Source organism: Ursus arctos, unplaced genomic scaffold (genome assembly GCF_023065955.2).
Source record: "Ursus arctos isolate Adak ecotype North America unplaced genomic scaffold, UrsArc2.0 scaffold_14, whole genome shotgun sequence".
NCBI lineage: Eukaryota > Metazoa > Chordata > Mammalia > Carnivora > Ursidae > Ursus > Ursus arctos.
In genome coordinates this window covers 20,084,686-20,111,915 of record NW_026622808.1, presented here as the reverse complement: position 1 = coordinate 20,111,915, position 27,230 = coordinate 20,084,686, and the positions used below count along the sequence as shown (strand labels likewise).

Below are 27,230 nucleotides of genomic sequence, written 5' to 3'. Positions count from 1 at the left end.
GATATGGGCACATGTCAAAATGGCTATATTTCTGTCTTTCTTTCCAATTCTGCACACAGCCATTTGTCCAGTGATTAATGCTTTCATAGTTCGGTGGTGTTGATTTTAAGTTTGTTAGCTTTTTTCCTAGTGAGGATAGGAATGTCACCTCTAAGTTCCTTACATGCCAGATGACAAACCAGAGGTCTCTATTTTTTAATGTTTGTTGGGTGACAGCTTTAAAAGCCTCATTCCTCCTCCTTCTCCTTGTGCCCTGCATCTGAACAATGTGACAAGAAAGCCTGGCTGCTCACTGCTTTGGTGCCGGCAAGAGATTCAGTTCCAGGAAGCCCCTGCCCTTGTGCCCAAACTCACTGTAGACAACCCCTGAACTTCAACCTAGGCCGGGCTCCTTTCCTTGCTCTTTCTTTTCTTTTTCTTTCTTTAAAGATTTTATCTATTTATTTATTTTGGGGGGAGGGGCAGAGGGAGAAGGAGAGTCTTTTTTTTTTTTTTAAGATTTTATTTATTCATTTGACAGACAGCCAGCGAGAGAGGGAACACAAGGAGGGGGAGTGGGAGAAGAAGAAGCAGGCTCCTAGCAGAGGAGCCTGATGTGGGGCTCGATCCCAGGGATCCAGGATCACTCCCTGAGCGGAAGGCAGATGCTTAACCACTGAGCCACCCAGGCGCCCCGAGAAGGAGAGTCTTAAGCAAACTCTATGTTGAGCGCAGAACCCCACTCAGGGCTCGATCTTATGACTCTGAGCTGAAACCAAGAGTCAGTTGTTTAACCGACTGTGCCACCCAGGTGCCCCCTTTCCTTCCTCTTTCAAGGTATTTCCCACCTGCTTGGGAGGACTGCCCTCCCCGGAAAACTCCCATTATCAAAGTAATTAACCTTTTTGTTTTTTCCTGGAAGGGATATGTTGTCAACCAAACCTAGAGTGGGGACCCACCTGACTCTGCAGGTGACCATAACAGTTATAGAAGGGGTAACATGGTATATATATTGCAATACACTTTGCTTAATTATTCTATTAATAAATACTCCAGATCTTTACATATCAATACATGCCACCCTTTGTTTAAGAAAAAGAATAGTAGGTATGATGATAAGTATATGCAAGCAATTCTTTCTAAAAAGACAGTTGGATTTTAACCAATTTTGCCACCAAAACCATGAGTGAAAACTCGGATTGCCAAATTACAGAACCTATACAAATTATGTTCTTTTCAAACAGAATTTCTTAAGATTTTTATCATTAAATATATTGAGGAAAGAATTACAAGATGTTTTGGGGTAGGATTTGCTAATAATAATATACACATCCTTGAAGTCATCATCAAAATTCCTAACTGTGGGCAGTAGTGAGAGTCTCCTCATGTTCCCTTGCGTGGCTCACCTCTGTCCTGCCCCATAGATGACCACTGTCCTGATGCTTTGTTTATCCTTGACACCTTTACCAGCTATTATCTTCCCCTAAGCAGTGTTCTTTCAGTTTTCCTCCTTCAACCTCTGAACAGGTAAGTATGAACGGAATTATACAGAAAGGTTTTCAGGTGGTTTTTCGCCTTAGTGTGTGTCTCATGTGCGAGCACCTGAGGCTTCGGGCCTGGTCTAGGACTGTGGGGTTCAAGGCTCCCACCCAGCTAAGTGGCCTAACGCTTTGAGATTCTTCAAATATAAATGAGGGCGGGGGGGGGTGGGGTGGGCGGGGGACGTGGTGGGCAGACGACTCCCTGCTGGAAGATGGTCAAGGATCAAAATGGAACCAGACCTATGATGAGGTCACTTTTGTCCGTGTTTGTGAAGAAGGGTCACGGCTCCGTGAGTGGCCTGGCGGCCTTACGGTTCAAAGCAGTGTCTTCGGAGAGAACAGGTTGCAGCCCACTGCCCAAGCAAGGTCGGCTCAAAGACGTGACCTCCGGCCCGCTGTCACTCAGGCGGGCGGGGGCGGGGCCTTGCGAACGGTCCAATCAGGAGAGTCGCCGGAACCGTACGTGCGGGCGGCGCTGTGGACGGCGGGGACTGTGTGCCGTCGCTGCTGTCCGTCCGAGGCTCGCATCACCTCTCGCTGTCCTGAAAGGCTTCGGGAGCTTCCGCCACATCCTCTGTGGCCGTGACCTCCGCTGGCCGCGGCAATCGTATGGTGGTCGACCCCGTACCCCAGAAAGCCAGCAATGGTGAGTGTGCGGGGTCGGGAGTTGGGCAGGGGGGCCGGTGGGACCGACTGGAACCGGCCGTGGCGGGACCTGGCCTCCCCGCGGTGAACTCCGGAGTCTGGGGACCCGAGGCCGCCGGTGGCGCGGCACGCGGCGCGGGGCCGGGCTGGCTGCCGGGACCCCCGCGTCCTTTCCCGTCACTGTGCGGCCGCGTCTCCCTTAGACTGGGCGATGACCACAGGGAGGGTCATCAGGGGACAGTCATGCCTCGGTCTCCCGGGTTCGTGTGCGGGAGGTGCTGTGGTCTGTGGGGTCCCCAACCTTCTCTCCCGGGGGGACCCGGTTTCCCCTCACTTTTCCAGACGTTTGGGGAGTAGGATCTCAAAGCCACGACCTTGTGCTCCCAGCCTAGCTCTTTATAGGACTGGCAATAAATGCCTAAATTTCCAGATCTTCCCCTGCATTTGGAAACGCCATCTTTCCTCTCCAGTTCATAGCATCATTATTAACTATTTGTTCTCCATGATGTGTTTCAAATACGCAGTATTTTATCATTTATCCACAGAGCCATGAAGGGCTCTTTTTAAAGACTTTTTTTCGCGGGTATTTTACCTGAGAAGAAAGCAGAGAATAACCACCTGGAACTGTTTTATAAAATCCTTGTGCTACTCGCCCCAGGATCTTTCCTGGACACTGACGTCCTATGGGAAGTCCTTTGAGTGGAGGTTCTTTAAAACTTTCCTGGGTTATCTGTCCTCTCAGCACTGTCCCTCCTTGCATTTGTCACTCTGAAAAGATTTATTCACTTGAGACTTAGCTGGGGAGACAGTATAAAGTATTTCTAAAAAAGTGAATTTCAGAAAAAAAAATTACTTTCCATTTGTTAAAATTTGTTCCCTTTTTTCTTCTAAGTGGGTATAGTAATGTTCTGAGGTATTTTCTTCCTTTCAGGTGATTTTAAAGGGCCTATCAGGGCCTAGACATGTAACATTAAGTATTGCAACACAGTTGTTTACAAATCAGTTTCTTTTCTTGGAAATAATTGACATCTTCATTTTCTGACAGTAGAAAGTTGGTTTTCTTGTTGAACTAGTAAAATTCCTTAAAAATTTCTTTCCTCCTTTACACATAAACATTGGGTGTCTGTGATTTTGCGGGATTCTTGAACCACTGGGTTTATGTCATTTAAATGATCAGTGGTGGTCCAGAGCACTGTGACTGGGGAGCAGAAGCCTGAGGCCAATGACTCCACGCTAAGGGCAGCTTTGAGCTGGCAAAGGCAAAGGGAGTTTTCTTAGGCCTCGATGTTTTTGCATGTTTGGGTTTTGCGTCTATGATAATGGTGCACTCACGGTGTAATTTGGGTATTGAGAAACTCTGTGAAAGTCTGGAGTTCTGTCTCCTGGACAAAATGTTTATGAATTTAGGAGTTCATTTGGGTCACAACCTTAAACTGAATCTGCCTGAGAGTTTCCTCATTTGTAATATTGGAAACCCTGGGGGAGGGAGTTCTGTAAGCTGCCAGGAGAGTGTCCCTGCCCTCCCCCCTTCACCGGGGGCTGACCCACTGTGGAGACGCTGTCTCGACTGGGAATGTCTAGAGCCCAGCTTGGAAGTGTGTTTAATTTCTGAATGTGGGTTTTCCTTCTCAACTCAGAGTAAGCAGGCTGCTTCTCTGAGCTGATTTGAATGTTTGCATTTCTTTGCTTGGCATTCTTTTTTATCTATTGAATAATATTCCAGTCCTTTCAGTCTAGTTTCCCTTAGTAGTTTGCAGTTTTATTTCCTGTCTGAATGGGTAAGGTTTTTTATTTCTTGGGCTTTGAAAATGTAGGTTGATTGAGAAAAATGTGTGAGGCAAGAAAATCTTGAAACCAAACAATTTTTATTCCTTTTAGGCAACAATCTCAACCTGTGAGATGGGCATACTGACGTTCTCAGGCACATTTTTCACTTTTATTTTTATTATTTTTTAATATAAAGATTTTATTTTTAAGAAATCTCTACACCCAACGTGGCACTCGAACTTACAACCCCAAGATCAAGAGTCACATGTTCTACTGACTGAGCCCACTGGGCACCCCTCATTTTTCATATATGTGCATGTCTCTAGGGAACTTTGACATTTAAAAGGCTATATACTATTTTTTAAGGCAAATGAATTTCTGTTTTAATTGATGTCAGAAAAACTACCCAAGCTTATGTAAATCTTTAAAAATCCTAGTAGGTTTCAGGGTTTAAGTGCAACTCCCTAATGCAGCGCAACATGCTAGTCATTCCTGACAATATCCTTAGTGTGAAATATAGTGGAGGGACACACTGTGATATCCCTTGTCCTTTTAGAGAATTGAAATTTTTCATTTTTTATGGGTTGCAGTTTCATACCCGTTAGTGCTTAAAGAAATAAATCTTAGAATGATTTCCTATGTAGAAAAGTTTAAATTAATTTAAAATTACATTTAAAGTAGCAAAAGTTGAAAGCACTATTAAGTAGTAAAATATACTATATATAAGTTTGTTTCTTTTATATTAATTGCATGCTAAGGATTATAGTTCATAAGAAACTAGTGGGCTTCAGAAAAAAATTTTAAAATATGAAATGAGAGTTCAGGTTTTTGTTAGAGCATTTCATGTTTACAGAAAAATTAATCACAAAGTACAGAGTTCCCACTTGACCCCTCTGTATCCACAGTTTGCAATATTTTTTATATCTCCTGTTACTGTGGTATATTTGTTAAAATTGATGGACCAGTAGTCATGCATTAAAGTCTACTGTTTATATGAACATAAGACGTTTTGTGTTATGTACAATCAGTGGGTTTTGGCAAAACTATAATGCCACGTGTCCATCATTTCTTTCTTTCTTTCTTTTTAAGATTTATTTGTTTATTTTGGAGAGACAGAGAGTGTGCCTGTGCGAGGGGAGGAGGGGTAAGGGGGAGGGAGAGAGAATCTCAAGCTGACTCCGTGCTGAGCGTGGAGCACAATGCGGGGCTCCATCCCAGGACCTTAAGATCACGACCTGCACCGAAACTAAGAGTTGGATGCTTAACCAACTGCTCCACCCAGGCACCCCTGTGTCCATCATTTCTATATCCTATAGAATAGTCTCTCCTTTTCCTAAAAATATCTTGTGCTCACCGGTTTATTTATTTAATCAGCCTTCCCTCCAACACCCCAATCTTTCACTAAAAGATCTTTTTACTGGCTCATAGTTTTGTCTCTTCCAGAATGTCATATACCTGAAGACAGTGTATTTAGCCTTGTCAGAGTGTCTTCTTTCACGTAACATAAAGTTTCCTCCTTGTCTTCTGTTGGCTTTATCCTTTTTTTTTTTTATCACTAAGCAAGATTTATCATATGCATATACCACAGGTGGTTTATTCGTTCTGCTATTGAAGGATATCTTGCTAAACTCCTGGCAGTTATGAGTAAAACATCCATAAACAGTCATTTGCATGTTTCTGTGTGAGTACAAAGTTTCAGTTCATTTGGGTAAATAAATACCAAGGAGTATGATCACCAGATCCTCTGGTAAGAGTATGTTTAGTTTGATAAGAAACTGCCTGTCGGGGCGCCTGGGTGGCACAGCGGTTAAAGCGTCTGCCTTCAGCTCAGGGCGTGATCCCGGCGTTCCGGGATCGAGCCCCACATCGGGCTCCTCCGCTATGAGCCTGCTTCTTCCTCTCCCACTCCCCCTGCTTGTGTACCCTCTCTCGCTGGCTGTCTCTATCTCTGTCAAATAAATAAATAAAATCTTAAAAAAAAAAAAGAAAAAAAGAAACTGCCTGTCTTCCAAAGTAGCATAGCATTTTCCATTCCTACCAGCAGTGAGTGAGGATTCCTGTCGGTTTACATCTTCACCGGTATCTGGTGTTCTGAGTGTTCTGAATTGTATACATTGTAATAAGTGGCTAGTGATATCCATTTATGTTCTGTTGATCATTCCCTAATGATATTTGAAGTTAAACTTCTTTTCATATGCTTATGTGCAATCTGTATTATCTTTGGTGATGTGTGTTCAGATCATTTGCCCATTTTTAATTGGATAGTTTGTCTTAGTTTTAAGAATTCTTTGGCCATTTTGGGTGTCCTTTATCAGATAACTGTTCTACAAAGATTTTCTCCCTATGACTCATTTTCTTTTCTTTTAAGATTTATTTATTTGAGATAGAGCAAGAGTGAGAGTGCACAAGCAGGGGGAGCAGCAGAGGAAGAGGGAGAAGCAGGCTCCCCACTGAGCAGGGAGCCCAACACAGAGCTCGATCCCAGGACCCTGGATCATGACCTGAGCCGAAGGCAGATGCTTAACTGACTGAGCCATCCAGGCGCCCTGTGACTATTCATTTTCTTACCACTCTCTTTTGCAGAACAGGGTTTTTATTTTATAAAATGAAGCTTCTCATTTTTTTCTTCCACGGATCTTGCTTTTGGTGTTGTTATCTTAAAATTCATCAATTAACCCAGGATCATCTCCTGTGTTATCTTTTAGGAGTTTTTAAACTTTAGATTTACGATATATTTTTGGTTAAGTTTTGGGAAAGGTGTAAGGTTAGTGTCTAAATTCATTTTTTGTTTTTTTGGTTTATCTTTTGCATGTGGATATCCACTCTTCCTAGCACTGTTTGTTTAAAAGACTTTTTCTCAGGGCGCCTGGGTGGCTCAGTCAGTTAAGTGTCTGACTCAGGTCAAGTGTTCTGCTCAGGTCATGGTCTCGGGGTCATGGGATTGATCCCCATGTCGGGCTCCACACTCAGTACAGAGTCTGCTTCAGATTCTCTCTCTCCTTCTGCCCCTACCCGTGCTCATGCATGAGGTCTTCTCTCAAATAAAATCTTTTTTAAAAAAGACTTTTTCTCTCTGAATTGCCTTTTTGTCCTTTGTCAAAGATCAGCTGACTACATTTGTGTGGGTCTGTAGGAAAGCAGTTGACTTCTGCATCCTTCAAACTTGCTATGCTCTGTTATTTTCAGAGTGATCGCTGAAATTGTTGGGGACTCTATCAGATATTCTACATGGAAAACCATGTGCTGTGTGACTCACAGGTCTATTCTTTGCTTCCCAGTCTCTATAACTTCTATTTCCTTTTGTTGCCTTACTGCATTAGCTAGGTCTTCCAGGACAATGAGGAATAGGAGTGATGAGAGGAGACTTCTTACCGTGTTCTTTATCTTACCGGAAAAGCAACTAGTCTCTCACCATTAGTATGATGTTAACTACAAGTTTCATGTAGATGTTCTTTTTCAAGAACGGAACTCCTCCCCTCTGTTCCTAGTGTGTTATCATAAGTGTGTGTTGGCTTTTAGCAAATGTTTTTTCATTTTCACCTCCTTTATTCCTGAGATTAGTAATCTCTGTCTTCCTTCTTTTCTCACTTAGATTGACTAGACATTTAACAATTCCATTAATCATTTCAAAGAACTAGCTTTTGGTTTTCTCGATATTGTCTCTTAATTTCCTGTAATTTTTAATGTCTTTTATAAGTTTTACCATTTTATTTTCTCTATTTTTATTGAGATATAATTGACATGTAACATTAGTTTCACATGTACAACATAATGGCTTGGTATTTGTATATATTGTGAAATATTTCCACAATAATTCTAGTTAACATCCTTCATTGCACATAGTTACAGTTTCTTAGCATAGAAATTTTAAGATCTACTCTCTTAGCAACTTTCAGATATTCAGTACTACAGTACTATGAGCTGTTGTCACCATGTTGTTTGCTACATCCCCATGACTTACTCATTTTATAACTGAAAGTTTGTACCTTTTGACCTCCCTTCACCCATTTTCCCCACCATTCACCTCTGGCAACCACCAGTTTGCTTTCTCTATGAGTTTGTATTTTCGTTTTAATTTTGGGGGGATTTACTTAGCATGTGCGCACGCATGGTGAGGAGGGTCCGGGGGGGAGAGTGTCTCAAGCAGACTCTGCTTAAGCGCGGAGCCTGAGGTGGGTCTTGATCTCACGACCCCGAGATCATGACCGGAGCCGAAACCGAGAGTGGGATGCTTAACCGACTGTGCCACTGGGCACCCCTGTGTTTTTGTTTTTAGATTCCACATATAAGTGAGATTATACAGTATTTGTCTTCCTCTCTGACTTATTACACTTAGCGTAATGTTCTCAAAGTCTGTGTGTGGATGGTAAGATTTTGGGGTGCCTCGGTGGCTCAGTCAGTTGAGCCTCTGACTCTGGATTTTGGCTTGGGTCGTGAGATCGAGCCCCATGTAGGCCTCCACACCTGTGGACCCTGCTGAAGATTCTTTGTCTCCCTCTGCCCCTTCCTACCCTCTTACTCAAAAAAAAAAAAAATTATTCTTTTTTATAGCTGAATAATATTCTATTAATATTAATCAGTTTGTCCATTGGTGAACACTTGTTTCCATATCTTGGCCGTTGTAAATAATCAGTGAATTAGGTGCATGTATTTTTTTCGAGTTGGTTTTTTTCCAGTAAATACCCAGAAGTGGTATTGTTGGATCACATGGTCATGGTATTAATTTTTTGAGGACTCTCCATACTGTGTCCGTAGTGGCTGCACCAATTTACATTCCCAGTAACAGTGCACAAAGGTTCCCTACATCCTCATCAACACTTGTGATCTGTCTTTTTGATACCGGCCATTTTGACGGGTGTGAGGTGATATCTCGTTGTGGTTTTGATTTGCGTTTCCCTGATGACGAATGATGTTGAGCAGCTTTTCATATACCTGTTGGGCATCCGTATGTGTTCTGTGGATAAATGTCTATTTAGATCCTCTTCCCCATTTTTTAATTGGATTCTTTTTTTGGTGTTGAGTTTTATAAGTTCTTTATGTATTTTGGATATAACCCCTAGGATATAACCAGAGATATGATTTGTAAATATTTTCTGCCATTGAATAGGTTGCCTTTTTATTGATGATTTCTTTTGCTGTACAGAAGCTTTTTAGTTTGATATAGACCCACTTGTTGATTTTTGCTTTTGTTGTCAGATCTAAAAAGTCATCTTTAAGATTGATGTCAAGGAGCTTACCACCTGTTTTCTTCTAGGAATTTTATGGAGTCATGTCTTACACTCAAGTCTTGAATACATTTTGAATTGATTTTTGTATATGGTGTGAGAAATGGTCCAGTTTTCCCAGCGCTATTTATTGAAGAGACTGTCCTTTCTCCCATCGTATATGTTTGTTTCCTTTGTTGTATATTAATTGACCATGAAGTGTGAGTTTATTTCTGTATTCTCTGCTCTATTCCATTGATCTGTATGTCTGTTTTTAGGCCAGTGCCTTACTGTTTTGATTACTGTGACTTTGTAACATAGTTTGAAATAAGAGAGTGTTATGCCTCCAGATTTGTTCTTAAGATTGCTTTGGCTATTCAGGGTCTTTGTGGTTCCATGCAAATTATACGATTGTTCTATTTCTGTGGAAACGCCATGGAAATTTAATAGGGATTGCATTGAATCTGTAAATTGCTTTAGATAGTATGGATATTTTAACAGTAGTACTTCTTTCAATCCATTGAGCATGGACTATCTTTGCGTTTATTTTGTGTCACCTTCTATTTCTTTAATCAATGTCTTACCGTTTTCAGTATTTGGCCTTTCACCTTTTTAAGTTTATTCCTGTTTTGTTCTTTTTGATGAAATTGTAAGTGGACTATTTTTACTATTATTTATTTATTTAAAAATTTTTATTTATTTATTTGTTAGAGTGAGCAAGCACAAGCAGGGGGAATGACAGGCAGAGCGAGAAGCAGGCTCCCTGCTGAGCAAGGAGCCCAATATGGGACTCGATCCCAGGACCCTGAGATCATGACCTGAGCTGAAGGCAGATGCTTAACCTACTGAGTCACCCAGGTGTCCCCTGGACTATTGTTAAATTTTATTAAGTTTTTTATCTTCATTCCAGTATAGTTAACATACCTTTAATTTTTTTTATTAAGGTAAGGTGGACTGTTTTCTTAATTTCTCTTTCTGATGGTTCCTTATTAGTGTAAAGAAATGTAACCAAACGGTTTTTTGGTGGAGTCTTCAGAGTTTTCTATATACAAACAGTTCCCAACTTAATGATGGTTTGACTCAAGATTTTTTGACTTTTTGATGGTGCGAAAGCAATACACATTCAATAGAAACCATGCTCTGAATTTTGATTTTTCCATTCTCAGTGTGCAGTACAGGGCTGTCTTGTGGTACTAGGCGGCAGTAGCAGCCAACGGTAGCGGCCAATCAGTACACAGATATGAGGGTAAATGATTGTTACAGTTAAAACCCTTCTGTCCCTATACAACTGTTCTTTTTTTTTTTTTTACTTTCAGTATGCTATTCAGTAAACTACATGAGATATTCAATACTTTGTTAAAAATAGGCCTTGTGGGGTGCCTGGGTGGCTCAGTCAGTTAAGTGTCCGATTCTTTATTTCAGCTCAGGTCATGATCTCCAGGTCATGGTATTGAGCCCTGTGTAGGGCTCCTCGCTCAGCAGGGAATCTGCTGGAGATTCCCTCCCTCCCTCCCCCTCTGTCCTTTCCCCCAAATAAATAAATAGATTTTTAAAAATAGGCTTTGTGTTAGATGATTATACCCAACTGTAGGCTAATGTGAGTGTTCTGAGTACAATTAGGGTAGGATAGGCTAAGCTTAGATGTTCAGTAAGTTAGGTATAGAAAAGACTTTATTTATTCATTTGGGAGAAAGAGCATGAGCCGGGGAGGGTGGGCAGGCAGAGGGAGCACACTCCCCACTGATCTGGGAGCCCAATGCGGGGCTTGATCACAGGACTCTGAGCTCATGACCTGAGCTGAGCCACCTGGGTAGCCCTACATTTTCAATTTAGAGATAGTCCCAATTTATGATACATCAGTACACAACACAGTCAGAAGTTGAGGAAGATGTCGAATATCATGTCATCTACAAACAGACCATTTTACCTCATTTTTTCTAATCTGGGTGCCATTTTTCTTTTTCTTGCCTAATTGCCCTGGCTAGAACTTCCAATTTTATGTAGTGGGCATCCTTCTCTTGCTCCTGATCTTAGCAGAAAAACTTATAGCTTTTCAGCATTGAGTATGAGGTTATCTGTGGGCCATATGTGGCCTTTATTATGTTGAGGTACTTTCTCTGTATACCCACTTTGTTGAGAGTTTTTATCACAAATGGATGTTGAATTTTGCCGTATGTCTTCTGCATCAGTTGAGATAATCATGATTTTTAATCTTCATTTTGTGAATATGGTTTATCACATTGATTTGTAGATGCTGAGCCATCTACAGTGCATCATGGAATAAGTCCCACTTGGTCATGGTATATGGCCTTTTTAGTGTGTTGTTGGACTCACTTCGCTAGTATTTTGTTGAGGACTTTTCTAGCTTATGTTTATATTGGACTGTAATGTCCTGTGGCATCTTTGTCTGGTTTTGGTATCAAGGTAACACTGGCCTCATAAAATTAGTTTGGAAATGTTCCCTCCTGTTTTTTAGTAAGAGTTTGAGAAGGATTTAGTATTACTTTTTCTTTGAATGTTTGGTAGAGCTTACCAGTGAAGCCATCTGGTCCTGGACTTTCGTTTGTTGGGATGTTTTTGATTACTGGTTGACTCTTTTTACTAGTAATCAGTCTGTTCAGATTTTCAGCTTATTCATAATTCAGTCTTTATATGTATTTTGTTTCTGAGAGTTTGTGTCTTCTAGGTTGTCCAATTTTTTTGGTGTATACTTGTTCGTAGCAGTCTCTTATGACCCTTTGTATTTCTTGTGTATATTGTAATGTCTCCTCCTTCATTTCTGATTTTATATATTTGAGTCTCTTTTTTTCTTGGTGACTCTAACTAAAGGCTATTCATTTTATTTGTCTTATCAAAAAACCAACTCCTAGTTTCACTGATTTTTTTCTGTTATCTTTATAATTGGTATTTTGTTTATTTCCACTGTGATCTTTGTTATTTCTTTCCTTCTTCTAACTTTGGACTTCATTTTTTCTTTTTTTCCTAATTCCTTGGGGTATAAAGTTGGGTTTGAGATCTTTCTTGATGTTAGCATTTATTGCTATGAACTTCCTTCTTGGAACTGCTTTTGCTGTATCTCATAAGTTTTGGTATGAAGTATTACCATTTTCATTTGTGTCAGGATATTTTTTTACTTCTCAGTTGATTTTTTTCACCTGTTGGTTGTTTAGTAGCATGTTATTTAATCTGCATATATTTGTGAGTTGTACAGTTTTGTCCTTGCAGTTGATTTCTAGGCCTACCATTGTGGTTGGAAAAGATGCTTGATACGACTTAAATCTTCTTAAGTTTATTAAGACTTGTTTTGTGGCCTAAGATATGATCTGTTGTGGAGAATGTTCTAGGTGCACTTAAGAATGTGTATGCTGTGTATTCTGTTCCTTTTAGATGGAATATCTGTTAAGTCCATCTGGTTTAATGTGTCATTTTAATTCAGTGTTTCCTTATTGATTTTTTTTTGTCTGGATGATACATCTATTGGTGAAAATAGGATATTAAAGTCCCCCACTGTTACCGTATTGCTATTTCTCCCTTTAGGTCTGTTAATATTTGCTTTATATATTTCGGTGTTCCTATTTTGAGTGTATAAACATTGACAAATATTATATCCTCTTAATGGGATTCACCCCTTTATCTTTATATAATGACCTCCTTTGTCTTTTATTACAGTCTTTGTTTTAAAGCCTATTTTGTGTCATACAAAATAGCTAGTTTTATTTTGGTTTTCATTTGCATGGAATATCTTTTTCCATCCTGTCATTTTCAGTCTGTATGTTACTTTCAATCTGTATGTCTTTGCACCTGAGGTCTTTTGTAAGCAGTATAGGTTTTTATTTTATTTTAAAGATTTTATTTGAGAGAGTGTGCGCACCCACGTGCACACACACAAGCAGGGGAGGAGGAGAAGCAGGTGCCCCACTGAGTCAGGAGCCAGATGTGGGGCTCAATCCCAGGACTCTGGGATCATGACCCGAGCCAAAGGCAGCTGTTCAACTGACTGAGCCACCCAGGCGCCCCAGCAGTATAGATTTTTAAAAGTCCATTCAGCCACTCTGTGTCTTTTGATTGGAGAATTTAGTCCATTAATATTTTAAAGTAATTATTAGGTATGTACTAATTGCCATTTTGTTCACTGTTTTTTGGCTGTTTTGTAATTTGTTCTTTCCTGGGTCTCTTGTGATTTGAGGATTTTCTGTAGGACTATGTTTATTTTTTTAAAGATTTTATTTATTAGACAGCAAGAGAGGGAACACAAGCAGGGGGAGTGGGAGAGGGAGAAGCAGGCTTCCCGCTGAGCAGGGAGCCCAATGTAGGGCTCGATCCTAGGACCCTGGGATGATGGCCTGAGCCGAAGGCAGATGCTTAATGACTGAGCCTCCCAGGCGCCCCTGTAGGACTATGTTTAGATTCTTCTCTCTTCTATGTGTCTACTATAGGTCTTTGCGATTGCCATGAGGTTAATAGAATAGCTTATATTTATAACAATCTATTTTAAGTTGAGAACAATTTAAGTTTGAGTGCATTCTGAAACTACATTTTTATTCCATTTTATGTTTTTGATATCACAATTTACATCTTTGTGTATCAGTTAACAAGTTAGTGTATTTTCATACTTTTGTCTTTTAACCTCAACTTTTTTTTTTTTTAAAGATTTTATTTATTTATTTGACAGAGATAGAGACAGCCAGCGACAGAGGGAACACAAGCAGGGGGAGTGGGAGAGGAAGAAGCAGGCTCACAGCGGAAGAGCCCGACGTGGGGCTCGATCCCACAACGCCGGGATCACACCCTGAGCCGAAGGCAGACGCTTAACCGCTGTGCCACCCAGGCGCCCCTTAACCTCAACTTTCATGATTAACCCACCATCTTTACATTAGTCTGAATTTTACTATATATTTACCTTTAACAGTGTGATTTGTACTTTCATATTTTCCTGTTACTAATTAGCATCCTTTCATTTCAATTTAAATAAGTATGGCTTACAAGGCCAGTCTCCTGGTGATGAACTCCTTTAGCTTTTGCTTCGTTGGAAAACTCTTTTTCTCCAATTCTGAAAGACAGCTTTACTGAGTTGAGTTTTCTTGGTTAGCAGTTTTTCTCTTTTTAAAAAGATTTTATTATTTGTCAGAGAGAGGGAGAAGCAGGCTCCCTACTGAGCAAGGAACCCAATATGGGGCTCGATCCCAGAACCCTGGGATCATGACCTGAGCCAAAGGCAGATGCTTAACCAACTGAGCCACCCAGGCGTCCCTAGCAGTCCCCTCCTCAAGCATTTTGAATATATCACACCACTCCTTTCTAGCCTGCAAAGCTTTTACTGAAAAATCTGATGGTCTTACGGGAGTTCCCTTGTACATAACAAGTGTTTGTTGTTGTTTTCCTCTCTTGCTGGTTTTAAGAGCCTCTCCTTGTCTTTAGCTTTGACACTAATTATAATGCTTCTTGGTGTGAGTCTCATTGTGTTCATTTTTTTGGGAACTCTCTGGGATTCCTGGATCTTGGTGTCTGTTTCCTTCTCCAGGCTAGGGAAGTTTTCAGCCATTATTAATGTTCAGTTTTTTTGCTCCTTTCCTCCGTGGGAGTCCGATAATGCAGATGTTGGTCGGCTTGATGGAATCCCATAAGTCCCTTAAGCTGTCTTCACTATTTTTCATTCTTTTTTCTTTCTGCTGTTTTGATTGGGTAAGTTCTGCCCTGTCTTCATTTTTCAGTTCAGTTATTCTTCAGCTCTAGGGCTTCTGTTTGGTACTTTGTTTTCTATCTGTTTGTTGAAATTCTCACTTTTTTCATCCGTTCTTCTTTCCTGAGGGAGGTGAGCATTTTTATCACTGTTGTTTTGAACTCTTTATCAGATAAATCACCTTTTTTTCCATTCAGGTCTCTTTCTAAGGTTTTATCTTTTGCTGCTTTGGTTTCCGTGACACTTTGTTAGGTTTTATGTGTTAGATAAAGCAGCTGCCTCTCCCGGGCTTGAAGGAATGACCTCATGGAAGAGAGACGTTTGTTGTCTCTCAAACCTTGGTGATTGTCCAAAAAGGCTATTTTTAGTTGCCCCCAGTAGTTGAGGGGGTGCCAAGACCTATCAGTGCCCCAAGAGGAGGATCCCAGTCAGCACCTAGATTCAGGCTGGTTAGAAGGCAGACCCTCAGGCAGCAGCTTTTAAAGTTTGCAGCATGACCTCTTAGGTGAAGACCGGGTGACGGCCGTGTCTGCCTCCTCCTCTGCCCTGAGCCCTGGGAAGTAACCAGTTCCGAATGGTTTCTTTCTTTGGTGCCGTCCCATTGAATACAAGCCCTGCCGGCCACCAAAGGCAGGATATTAAGGGACTCCAGGGCACTGTATACAAGCTCTTATGTTGGAGATTCGTACAGCATGGGGGGCTTGAGGCAGGCCCGAGGGAGCATGTGAAGATGGTGCCCACTTGTTAGGAGATGGAGGGGACACAGTGGAGTATCCCTCAAACTGAGAAGGCACTTCGAGACCAAAAACAAAACAGGCCACTTCAGACCGTTCACAGTTTTATTCGGGGAACCTTACCGAGGGGAGAGTGGGCAGAAGGTGGTCCACGGTAGCCACATAGTTATTCTCCAGAAGTCCAGGCCTCAGTCCACAGATTTTATAGAGGAAGGGGACACAGAAGGACACTGTCGTAAGATCAGAGGGTTGCACGTACCTCAGAGAGCGTGCATGCACCTGATTGACAGCTAACGTCTAATTGGATCTTGTGGCACCACCTGTGTGCCGGAAGGGGAAAGACTGTGTTATCTCTGACAGACCGATGGAAGGCTGGAACAAGCCTCCCCTCTTGCCAGCCTTGGTGGGCATTCCTAACGTGGGCATATTAATCTCCAAGGGGCCAGGAACACGGAGCCCCAAGAGAAGTCATTGAGCAAACATGAGCAAGATTGGAGGGCCAGAGTGGCTGTCAGTGTTGTCAGCACTCCTATACCCCTGTCTTCGCCAGTCTCTGGAGAGGATGTAGTTCGGGTGCTAGGTATGTATGTGTAATTAGCAGCTTACCCCCCAGGGGCGCCTGGGTGGCTCAGTCTTTAAGTGTCTGCCTTGGGCTCAGGGCGTGATCCCGGCATTCTGGGATCGAGCCTGGCATCAGGCTCCTCTGCTGGGAGCCTGCTTCTTCCTCTCCCACTCCCCCTGCTTGTGTTCCCTCTCTCGCTGGCTGTCTCTCTCTGTCAAATAAACAAATAAAATCTTTAAAAAAAAAAAAAAAAAGGCAGCAGCAGCTTACCCCTCAGAACACAGCTATGCAGATAAACTAATAGGCCTCTTTCACAGAGACCGGGTGCCTCGGTCTGTTGCCTTTGCTGTGCCCTGGGAATGGTGGTAGCCAGTTAAGAACTCTTTCTCCATTTGTTAGTCTTGTGGGGACCCACGGGCGTAAGCCCCACTGACCACCGGAGCCAAGCAATCTAGAGGGCTTTCCTGGGCAGCAGAAATGTTCTGCAAAAGTCAGAGTGTCAGGCAAGGCGTATGCTTCTGGGAAATACTGGAGAGCTGGAGGCACAGGGAGAGCACAAAAATTGCCTGTTTGTGGATAGCATTGCAGTAAGCACTTAGAGGACCGTTAAATTAGATGCCTGCCTTTCAAGCTGACACTTTGATTAGCAAGCAAGCTTTTTTTTTTTTGGAGCGGGAGGGGCAGAAAGAATCATAAGCAGGCTCCAGGCCCACCGCGGTGCCCGGTACAGGACTCAGTCTCACGACTTGAGCCGCCATCAAGAGTCAGACGCTTAACCAGATGAGCCACCCCGGCGCCCGTCAAGCGAGCCTCTTCAGCAGAAAGTCTGGGTGCTTCTCAGTCAGCTGCCTCTGTGCTGGGTCCTGGGCCGGCTCGGTCTGCACGTGTGAGCTTTTTTTTTTTTTTTTTTTTTTAAAGATTTTATTTATTTATTCGACAGAGATAGAGACAGCCAGCGAGAGAGGGAACACAAGCAGGGGGAGCGGGAGAGAAAGAAGCAGGCTCACAGCAGAAGAGCCTGATGTGGGGCTCGATCCTGTAACGCCAGGACCACGCCCTGAGCCGAAGGCAGACGCTTTAACCGCTGTGCCAACCAGGCGCCCCCGTGTGAGCCTTTTAATCACTGTTTCAGTCTGCTGTAGCTGCCTGGTCCCATGGATGCAGGCTCCCCTGGCTTTCAAAGGTAGGTGTTTGCAGGCTCATCTTCAAGTTCAGGTCTTAAAAGTTGGGGGTACCCGATGTGGGGTTCAGAACCTTCACTCCTCAGGGAGAAGCTTGGGATTTTGAGTTCCCTCCTGATTGTGGGGTTGCTGCACCAGCGGTGGGTGTCTCCACCTCTCCGACCTGCCTTCACGTGGGTTGTCCCCGTTCATCCGTGTGCAGGAGTTGCTTAGCCAGTGTTTGGGGTTTGGGTTTTTCCCAGGAAATTATTCCATATGTAGATTCAGTGTGTCTGTGGGAGAAAGTAAGTTCAGGATCGTTCTATGTCACCATCTTGAACTGGATTATTTTATTCTGCTTAAGGTTTAATTGGTGGTTCTTTATTGTTTCCTCGAGTAGTTGCTTACATTATTGTCGACCTTTTCTTTCCCCCCCTTTGGTTGGTTTGTTCAATGGTATAAATTTCCTCCTAGGCTCTTAAATTGCTACACCAGACAACTTTTAATAAATTCTATTTCGTATTGTTCAAAATAATAATAATGATTTCCTTAGACTTTTTTGATTCCAATATTTACAAGTTTTTTATCTCTGTGTCTTTGGGGTTTTCCAACTACTTTCCTGCTCCTGATTTCTAGATTAATGCTGCTGTTTCCTGAGAACATATTTTGTAGGATTTCTTTTGTTTTAAATTTAAGGTGTTTTATATCCCAGAAGGTGGTTTGTCTTGGTGAATGTTGCATATGAATTTGAGAAGAATGTGTCTTTGCTGTTGATGATATAGTCCATGGATTTCAGTTAAACCTGTTGCTCATTGGTGCTCTTCAGTGTAACTAATCCTTCCCGATTTTCTTCCCGCTGGAATTCAGGTTACTGATGTGGGGGTGTGGATGCGTCCAGCTTTATGAGTTTTGCCCAACGTATTTTGCTCTTCTGTCGTTAATGCACATACACAGAAAGGATTGTTATATTTTCTCAGAAATTTGACCCCTTTATCATTACATGATTCCCTCTTTATCTGAAATTTCCTGCTTGAAGTAGGCTTTGTCTGAAATTAATATGCTCTGCCTGCTTTCTTTTGATTACTGTTGGCATGCCATACTTTCTCCATCCTTTTAAGTTTGTGTATTTATATTTAGTTCTTTTTAATGTGCTGTTGTAGGGTTTAGACCATTGGTGTTTAAAGTGGTTATTGATAATGTCGATTAATATCTACCATGCTTTTTACTCTTTCTTTGTTGTCCTTGTTTGTCTTCCGCCATTTTTTGGCCTTCTTTGGCTTTGAGCATTTTATCTCTTCTCAGCCTATCAATTATGTTTCTTGACTTTGTTTTCTTGAGTTTACCTCATGTCAGAGTATTCCTAATTTCTCCCTGTCCCTTGTAACAGTGTCATTCATTTCACTTAACCAAAAGCTATTACTGATACAAAAGTGACATCTGTCAGATTTGTTAGTAAAAGAAGAGGTATTTTACCTTCATTAGTTTCTTTCCTAATGCTCTTTCTTATTTCCCTCCCAATGAATTTCTTTTCATGTTCTTGAAAAACAGGTGTATTCATGTCAAATTCCTCAGTTTTTGCCCCAGAAAGTCTTTATTTCTTCCTCATTTTTGAAGAATAATTTTAACACAGAATTGTAGGCTGGTGGTTTTTTACTTTCAGCACTTTGTTTCACTCCAGTCTCTTCTTGCTGAAATGGTTTTGGAAAGAAGTCCAATTTAATTCTTACCTTTGTTTCAGTGTAACTGAGGTTTGTTTTCCCTCTGTCTGGGTTCTTTCACTATATTCTCTTTGTTTTTGATTTTTCTCCAGTTTGAATAGGATGTGCTTGAATTTGCATTTGTGGTTGTCTGGGTTTTTTTTTTTTTTCCTTTCCTGTTTTGTGTTCTCTTAGCTTCTTGGATCTGCAGTTTGCAAATTCGAATGGTAAGAAGATGCAGTGATGATTGCTTCATTTACTTTTTCTGTTCTTTCTGCCTTTCTTTTCCATCAATTATTTCCATTGTGTGTATTTTACCCTTGTCATTATCCGAGAGTTCTTGGATACTGTGTTCTTTTTTTCTGTTTGCTTAGGTTCCAGTGAAACAGATTCTTCTGAGGACAGGCCTTGTTAAGAATAGAATATTCTGGGCATATTTCAAAATAGCTTCTTTTCTGTCTCCCAATTTTGAAGACAGTGGTTTGCCCTGTGTCCTCAATTCTCTGATGGATCTAAGAAGCGTTGTTTCATTTTTTTGCTTTTTCCTTGTGAGGGAGAGACTGCTTCTAAGTTCATTATATGACCAAAACGCCAAAAACCCAAAAAAAACAAAGACCCACGTCTCTGACTCTGATTTTTAATGTTTGACTGCTCACAGTTTTTTTTTTTTAATGATTTTTTATTATGTTAGTCACCATACAGTACATCCCCGGTTTCCGATGTAAGGCTCGATGATTCATTAGTTGTGTATAACACCCAGTGCACCATGCAACACGTGCCCTCCTTACTACCCATCACCAGCCTATCCCATTCCCCCACCCCCTCCCCTCTGAAGCCCTCAGTTTGTTTCTCATAGTCCATAGTCTCTCATGTTTCATTCCCCCTTCTGATTACCCCCCCTTTCTTCCCCTACCGATCTTCCTAGTTCTTATGTTCCATAGATGAGAGAAATCATATGATAGTTGTCTTTCTCTGCTTGACTTATTTCACTTAGCATTATCTCCTCCAGTGCCGTCCATGTTGTAGCAAATGTTGAGAACTCATTCTTTCTGATAGCTGAGTAATATTCCATTGTATATATGGACCACAACTTCTTAATCCAGTCATCTGTTGAAGGGCATCTCGGCTCCTTCCACGATTTAGCTATTGTGGACATTGCTGCTATGAACATTGGGGTGCATATGGCCCTTCTCTTCACTACGTCTGTATCTTTGGGGTAAACACCCAGTAGTGCAATGGCTGGATCATAGGGTAGCTCAATTTTTAACTTTTTAAGGGACCTCCACACTGTTTTCCAGAGTGGCTGTACCAACTTGCATTCCCACCAACAATGTAGGAGGGATCCCCTTTCTCCACATCCTCCCCAACAATTGTTGTTTCTTGCCTTGTCTATTTTTGCCATTCTAACTGGCGTAAGGTGGTATCTCAGTGTGGTTTTGATTTGAATTTCCTTGATGGCTAATGATTTTGAACATATTTTCATGTGTCTGTTAGCCATTTGTATGTCTTCATTGGAAAAGTGTCTGTTCATATCTTCTGCCCATTTTTTGATTTATTTGTTTCTCATGTATTGAGTTTGAGAAGTTCTTTGTAGATCTTGGATACCAGTCCTTTATCTGTAGTGTCATTTGCAAATATATTCTCCCATTCCGTTGGCTGCCTCTTAGTTTTTCTGACTGTTTCCTGGGCTGTGACTGCTCACAGCTTTGAAGCTCATCCCTCCTTCCTCCTCCTTGGTCCACTTCTAGCCAAGGCAGCAAGAAAGCCCAGTGCTTCCTGCGTTGGCCGTGGCAAGAGGTTCAGTTCATACAAGCATCTGCCCCTGTGTGTGAACCTTTAGTCCACTCACAACGTCAGAAAAAAGAAAAGTCTGCATGCTTTTCCCTGCTCTCTCAAGCCATTTCATGCCTGCTTGAGAGGCCTGCCTTCCTCCCAGAGACCTCAGTTACGGAATGAACTCTTTTACACCCTCTTGGCAGTACGTGGTGTCATCCGGTACTCGGGTGTTGGCCATTGTGCTTCTGTGCACCAGATCGCCGCTCATAAATGAGAGAAAATGAGACGGCTCCCTCTAGAGTGGCTGGTCAGGAAACTTCCTCCTGAAATTGGAGAATGGAGATTTTATGTTCTTTTGGAGGAAAGCACTGCTGAATCCTTTACGTATTTAATAATCATGAACAGACTCACCATCAGACCATTGCGGATGTCCGTGAACTCCCTCGCAATCTGCAGTTCTTAACCTATTTGTCAAGCATGGGCCAGAGTGCACTGGTACAGTTTGACCAAAGAGAGTTCTTCTAGCACCTTTTCACCTCTGTATGTGTCCTGAAAAATGAGAAGCAGCCCTGAGGCTCACGTGTATAGGGTTTTTGTGGAGATGTCTGAGCCCTCACTTCTGAGTAACTTCCTGGCTCGGGACACAGAGAATGGAAAAACTGAGTGCATTAAGTATTACCCAAGTGAAAAATACTACCTCACAAGAATATTTTCATTTATCGAGCTACATCTGGCTACTTCTAATGGCCTGGAGTACCTCAGGCCAATAAGGCAAGCTGATCCTTGTTACAAGTTGCATTTCCACAGGCCTCCTGGACTCTCATGTTTGGTGATGGGACTAGAAGAACAAGCTTCCAGTTCTTCATTGTGTTTTATTCATTAAAACCTCATGCAGATTTGACCCCGTACATCATGGAGTGCTGAGTTAAATGGTAGGTAAGAAGGAAGGAGATGAGAACCTTTTTCTCAAAAGGAATTAGTGTGCTTAAAATAATACTTGTTTCATGTGTATAGCATTTCTCTCATTTCTCCAAGGTGCTCTAGAGCCTGCCACTAGAGAACAGTAACATTTAAAGTGATCACAGTAAAGATGAATAAATAATTAGCATGTGTTGTTCTTGATGCTGTTAAATTTATGAGGAAGTGTGAACAGAAAGTTTCTCATGACCAAGACATAAAATAAATGTTTGGAGACCAGAGAATCATACATAATCTTCCTATAAATTGAGTATAAACCCCCAGTGCTGTCAGAGTCATGTACGCTGCTGTAAACGTATTTGGGATGTTTTAGGACTCAGTGACATTTGAGGATGTGGCTGTGAACTTCAGCCTGGAAGAGTGGGCTTTACTGGATTCTTCACAGAAGAAACTTTACAGAGATGTGATGCGGGAAACCTTCAGAAACCTGGCCTCGATAGGTAAAGACATTCTTACTGAACTTTGGCCATTAGAGAACAGGTATTTCTTGCCCATCGGTCTTGTTCTGACATGTGGGAAAAGACTACATTAGAGTAAGCTACGCCCATCATAGACCTAAAATCTAGTAATTTTTCTGTAATTTCTGATAATGTGGAGTTATTTTTCTCCATCTGCATTTTAGAGAAAAAATGGAAAGATCATGACACCGAAGATAGGTACTACACCCAGGGGAGAAAACTAAGGTGAGTCACACAATATAGCAGTGTCCCACATGAGAATCCTACTATATCATGAATTTTTAAAAACCAAATTATTCAGGGGCGCTTGGATGGCTCACTCAGTTAAACATCTACCTTTGGCCTGGGTCATGATCCCAGGGTCCTGGGATCGAGTCCCACTTTGGGCTCCTTGCTCAGCAGGGGCCTGCTTCTCCCTCTCCCTCTGCTTGCCACTCCCCCTACTTGTTCTCTCCGCCCCCCACCCAATGGGTAAATAAAATCTTGAAATAAACCCAAATTATTCAAATTTATCCTTAAATTTTTTTCATTGAAAATATTTACTTAAACGTGACATGGGTGTTCAGTGTTTGCAAAACTGTCCACTTGGAAATAGCATAAGGAAACCCCGTGTGTTAATAATCCCATGTGTTAATAATCTTTGTTTACATAATAGCTGTGGTCAAGTCCTATGTATGGAACATTCAGTATATTAACTTTTCAAGCAATTCAGAAAGGGCGGGAAATCATTTTGCTCTAAATTATAAAAATGTAATTCCAATACACTAATATTATGAATTACTAAGAAATCATTAATAATATACTTCTCATTTTTTACAGAATTCATATGGTAGAAAAACCTTGTGAAAGCAAAGAGGGTCATCAGTGTGGAGAAACCAGCAGCCAGACTCCAGATCTTAATCTAAACAAGAAAACACCTTCTGGAGTAAAGCCACCTGAAGGTCATCGGTGTGGAGAAGCCATCACCCCAACTCCAGATCTTGATCTGAACAAGAAAAGTCCTTCTGGAGTAAAACCACCTGAAGGTCATCAGTGTGGAGAAGCCATCACCCCGACTCCAGATCTTAATCTGAACCAGAAAACGCCCTCTGGAGTAAAACCATGTGAGTGTAGTGTGTGTGGAAAAGTCTTCGTGCGTCATTCATCCCTTAATAGGCACATCAGATCTCACACCGGACATAAGCCATATGAGTATCACGAATATGAAGAGAAGCCATATAAGTGTAAGGAATGTGGGAAAGCCTTCAGTTACCGCAAATCTGTTCACAGACACGAAAGGACTCACACTGGAGAAAAACCGTATGAATGTCAGGAATGTGGGAAAGCTTTCACATGGCTCACAACTTTTCGAAGACACATGATAACTCACACAGGAGACGGACCTTACAAATGTCAGGAGTGTGGGAAAGCTTTCAGTTGTTCTACTTCATTGCGAACCCACGAACGGACTCACACTGGAGAGAAACCCTATCAGTGTAAACAGTGTGGTAAATCCCTCAGGTCCCCGCTGGGTTTGCGAATACATGAAAGAAATCACACTGGAGAGAAACCCTATGAATGTAAGCAATGTGGTAAAGCCCTCAGTTGTCCCAGTTCCTTTCGAAGACATGAAAGGACTCACACTGCAGAGAAACAGTATGAATGTAAACAATGTGAGAAAACCTTCAGTTCTCCTCTAGGTTTGCGAATACATGAAAGAATCCACACAGGAGAGAAACCTTATGAATGTAAGGAATGTGGGAAAGCCTTCATTTCTCTGTCAAGCATTCGAACACACATGATAACACACACTGGAGATGGACCTTATAAATGTAAGCAATGTGGGAAAGCCTTCATTTGTCCCAGTTCCTTTCGCTCTCATGAAAGGACTCACACTGGAGAGAAACCCTATGAATGTAAACAGTGTGGTAAAACCTTCAGTTGGCCCAGTTCCTTTCGAATACATGAAAGAACTCACACTGGAGAGAAACCTTACGAATGTAAGGAATGTGGCAAGACCTTCATTTATCGCACAACCTTTCAGGGACACATGAGGAAGCACACTGGAGAGAAACCCTATAAATGTAAAGAATGTGGGAAAGCCTTCATTTCTCCCTCAAGCGTCCGAACACACATGATAATGCACACTGGAGACGGACCTTATAAATGTAAGGAATGTGGGAAAGCCTTCAATTTTCCCAGTTCATTTCGAATACACGAAAGAACTCACACAGGAGAGAAGCCTTATGAATGTAAACAGTGTGGTAGAGCCTTCAGCTGTTACACATCCTTTCGAACACATGAAAAAACGCACACTGGAGAGAAGCCCTATGAGTGTAAGGAATGTGGAAAAGCCTTCATTTATCGCACTACCTTTCGAGGACACGTGAGAATGCACACTGGAGAGAAACCGTACAAATGTAAAGAATGTGGGAAAGCCTTCAGTCGTCCCAACTCATTTCGAAGGCATGAGAGGTCTCATACTGAATAGAAACCTCTTGAATGTAAGCAGTGTGGGAAAAACATCAACTGACCTTCATCCTTACATGTGAAAACCCCCACTGGAAAGTAATCCAACAAATATAAGCAAGTCTAATATAAGTTAATCCGTGTAAAATGTTCCAGAAAACTGTAACATGAAAGAATCGCTATGAAAGTTATAAATATATCATCAGTGCCTCATTCTTAAAGTGGGTCTCTGGACTGTGGATATTTACTACTTTCAAAAATGAACATTGAGATGAGAGAATTCTGTACGTACTCTTATTACTGTTGTTTAAAAATTAATAGATATTTGTTTTCTCCTTAAATCAGTTAACATTTTTCTCTTTCCATTTTGTAGTTTGATCCATGGGTGAAGTGGTTTCTGAATGTGCAAATAGGTTTAATTTTTATGTAACGTCTTAATCGAATTATTGATAAATGACATTTTGGTATTTGTTGGGATTTTCCTACTGGCCTCCTGCGTGTCAGCTACTGGATATCCATTACCCATCATATATTCCATTTTTCTTAGGAGAAAAGCAGTTCTTGCTTCGGCCAAAAGAGCCTTAATTCTGTTTTCCTTGCTAATAAAAAAGATGGCATAAATTTGTAAACATGCAGTTTATTATGAAGTATAGTCTGATCAATTATTTCCATCTTTTGGCCTTTGCCACTCCTTCTGGCTGAGATTTGAATCATCAACTTTGCATTAAGACAGAACCATGATTGGATAATAAAATGTAGAATTGGAGATGGCGCTCCTAAGTTGTGTTTTGTCACCTGGGTAATGTTGTGGCATTTTCGAGATTCTGTTTCCTTTGTGATTCTACCCCTGTAGCCTCCCTTGCGTGAGACTTGGGAGGCAGGAGTACAGCAGGCATTAGGTTTCAGAGCCACCGTACAGACAGACAGAAGCCATATAGGAGCTTTGAGGATACCTGCTTGCAGCCTGTTTTCCTGATCCCTTGCCTTGCCAGTCAGGAGTGTCCTAAAACCACAATTAACTGCTCGACTTCCATTTCTCAGAGGTGCAGGTTTCCACATACACCTTCACAAGTTCCACATCAAAGATCCATCACAGTTTGGATTTTCCTGCCAGCCCCCACGTGCCCACCAGCCAATTAATTTGAACTTTCATGGTTGGGAGTGTTCTCTGTTGCTCACTTTGCTCTCCTCTATACTATTCACTTAAGATCTAATTTGTATAGTAAACACCTTGTCTTGGTAACACTGCCAGTGACCGTGTATTCCTGATTCCACTGTGATAGCTACAGTGACGCAGTCCACAAGAGCCACCCTGGACTTTGTTCCTCTGCTGCGCTGTGCAGCAACTGCTCTGACCCTGTCCTTCCCTGTGAGAACTGGCACCTTCCTCATACCAGGCAGATGATGGCTGTTTCCCTTTGCTCACAGCTGTGCATAATTCCTCAGTATGTTTTCAAGTATGTTTGTATGTGATTAAAAGCAATGCATCTGTCAAACAAGATCTTCTGTAGTCATTTCTTCAAACATCTTATTAACTGGGGCACCTGGGTGGCTAAGTTGATTAAGCGTCTGCCTTTGGCTTAGGTTATGATCCCAGGTCCTGGGATCAAGCCTGCGTTGGGCTCTCTGCTCAGTGGGGAGTCTGCTTCCCTCCTCCCTCTGCCCCTCTCCCCCATTTGTGCTCGCTCTCAAAATCTGAAAACATTTTATTAACAGTTTTAATACAATTTGTATGCTAACAGATACTGAGTCTGTCATTTCCTGAGAGCAGATACTAAAATAGCCCATTGTAATTATGAATTTTCAGATCAACTTTGTAACTTTGTCAAGTTAAGCCTACGTTCTCAGTATTGCCTTGTGTATACACGTTGAGGTACTGCTCATTCTTCTGTAGGTGCAGTCTTTGTCCTCTGTGTAGGGCTACTTGCTATGATCAGACCGTGTTAGATATGCAGCGACATTACTCTTTCAGGTGTGCCACTGATGAAACCAAAATGCAAGGACTAAGACATTCTAGACATTGATGTGATCAACTAACTCATTTCTCAAAAAAAGAAAGAAAAAACACACTGGGCTCTTGAAAAAGGCATTCATTGGGGCTTGCCTCTTGTAAGCCCAGGCTGCAGCCGTCATGGAAGCCAGAACGGTGTACTCAGACAAACCTGCTGTCTTCTGAATGGGTCTCCTGCTGTTCAAGGCATTAGACTCAACCCTCAGTTTTTAGGGCCCATAACTTTGTTCTTGTCATCACGTTTGCTGGCAGGTTATGAGAAGAGGCCTTTCCACATCTGACATTTATGTCAAAATGGTCGTTTTCACAGGCCCTTATTTATTGTAATCGTGCCCAACAGCCAACACTCTTTTATCCCACCCCTGGACCTTCCTCCCAACATCACCTGCACTCTGTACCCTGCATGTCAGTACTTCATTTGGGGCTCCCTCTTTCAGAACCACCTCAGGGCCAACTCAACACAAATGGGATATTTCTACCAACTACACGCATGCACTCATTGTCATGGGAGTCACTGGCACTGTCCTGGGCACATATGATGTCATTCAACAAACTCACATCACTGAGCCCAATCAAAAAATGTCCCAAAC

The 27,230-nt window shown here is 41.8% G+C and overlaps 1 protein-coding gene across 2 annotated transcripts; it reads left to right on the top strand.

Moving 5' to 3' along the window:
- The first annotated feature begins 1,979 nt into the window (after positions 1-1,979).
- Positions 1,980-26,125, top strand: LOC113243036 (zinc finger protein 709-like). 2 transcript variants are annotated; one of them, XM_026481490.4, is made up of 5 exons: positions 1,980-2,166; positions 21,553-21,677; positions 22,037-22,163; positions 22,346-22,406; positions 23,001-26,125. In XM_026481490.4, exons 2-5 carry the CDS (start codon positions 21,675-21,677, stop codon positions 24,649-24,651), a joined length of 1,842 nt encoding a protein of 613 aa, XP_026337275.2. In that variant the 5' UTR covers positions 1,980-2,166; positions 21,553-21,674; the 3' UTR covers positions 24,652-26,125. The 2 variants fall into 2 exon arrangements, with proteins under 2 accessions (XP_026337275.2, XP_048083003.1); XM_048227046.2 differs by lacking the exon at positions 21,553-21,677.
- Positions 26,126-27,230: the final 1,105 nt, after the last annotated feature.

What these genes read in the sequence shown, in the direction of transcription:
- LOC113243036 (XM_048227046.2), top strand. An exon ending in CAGAAACCTGGCCTCGATAG is followed by an intron (nt 22,164 to 22,345) that starts GTAAAGACATTC and finishes TCTGCATTTTAG; the next exon opens with AGAAAAAATGGAAAGATCAT. An exon ending in ACCCAGGGGAGAAAACTAAG is followed by an intron (nt 22,407 to 23,000) that starts GTGAGTCACACA and finishes CATTTTTTACAG; the next exon opens with AATTCATATGGTAGAAAAAC.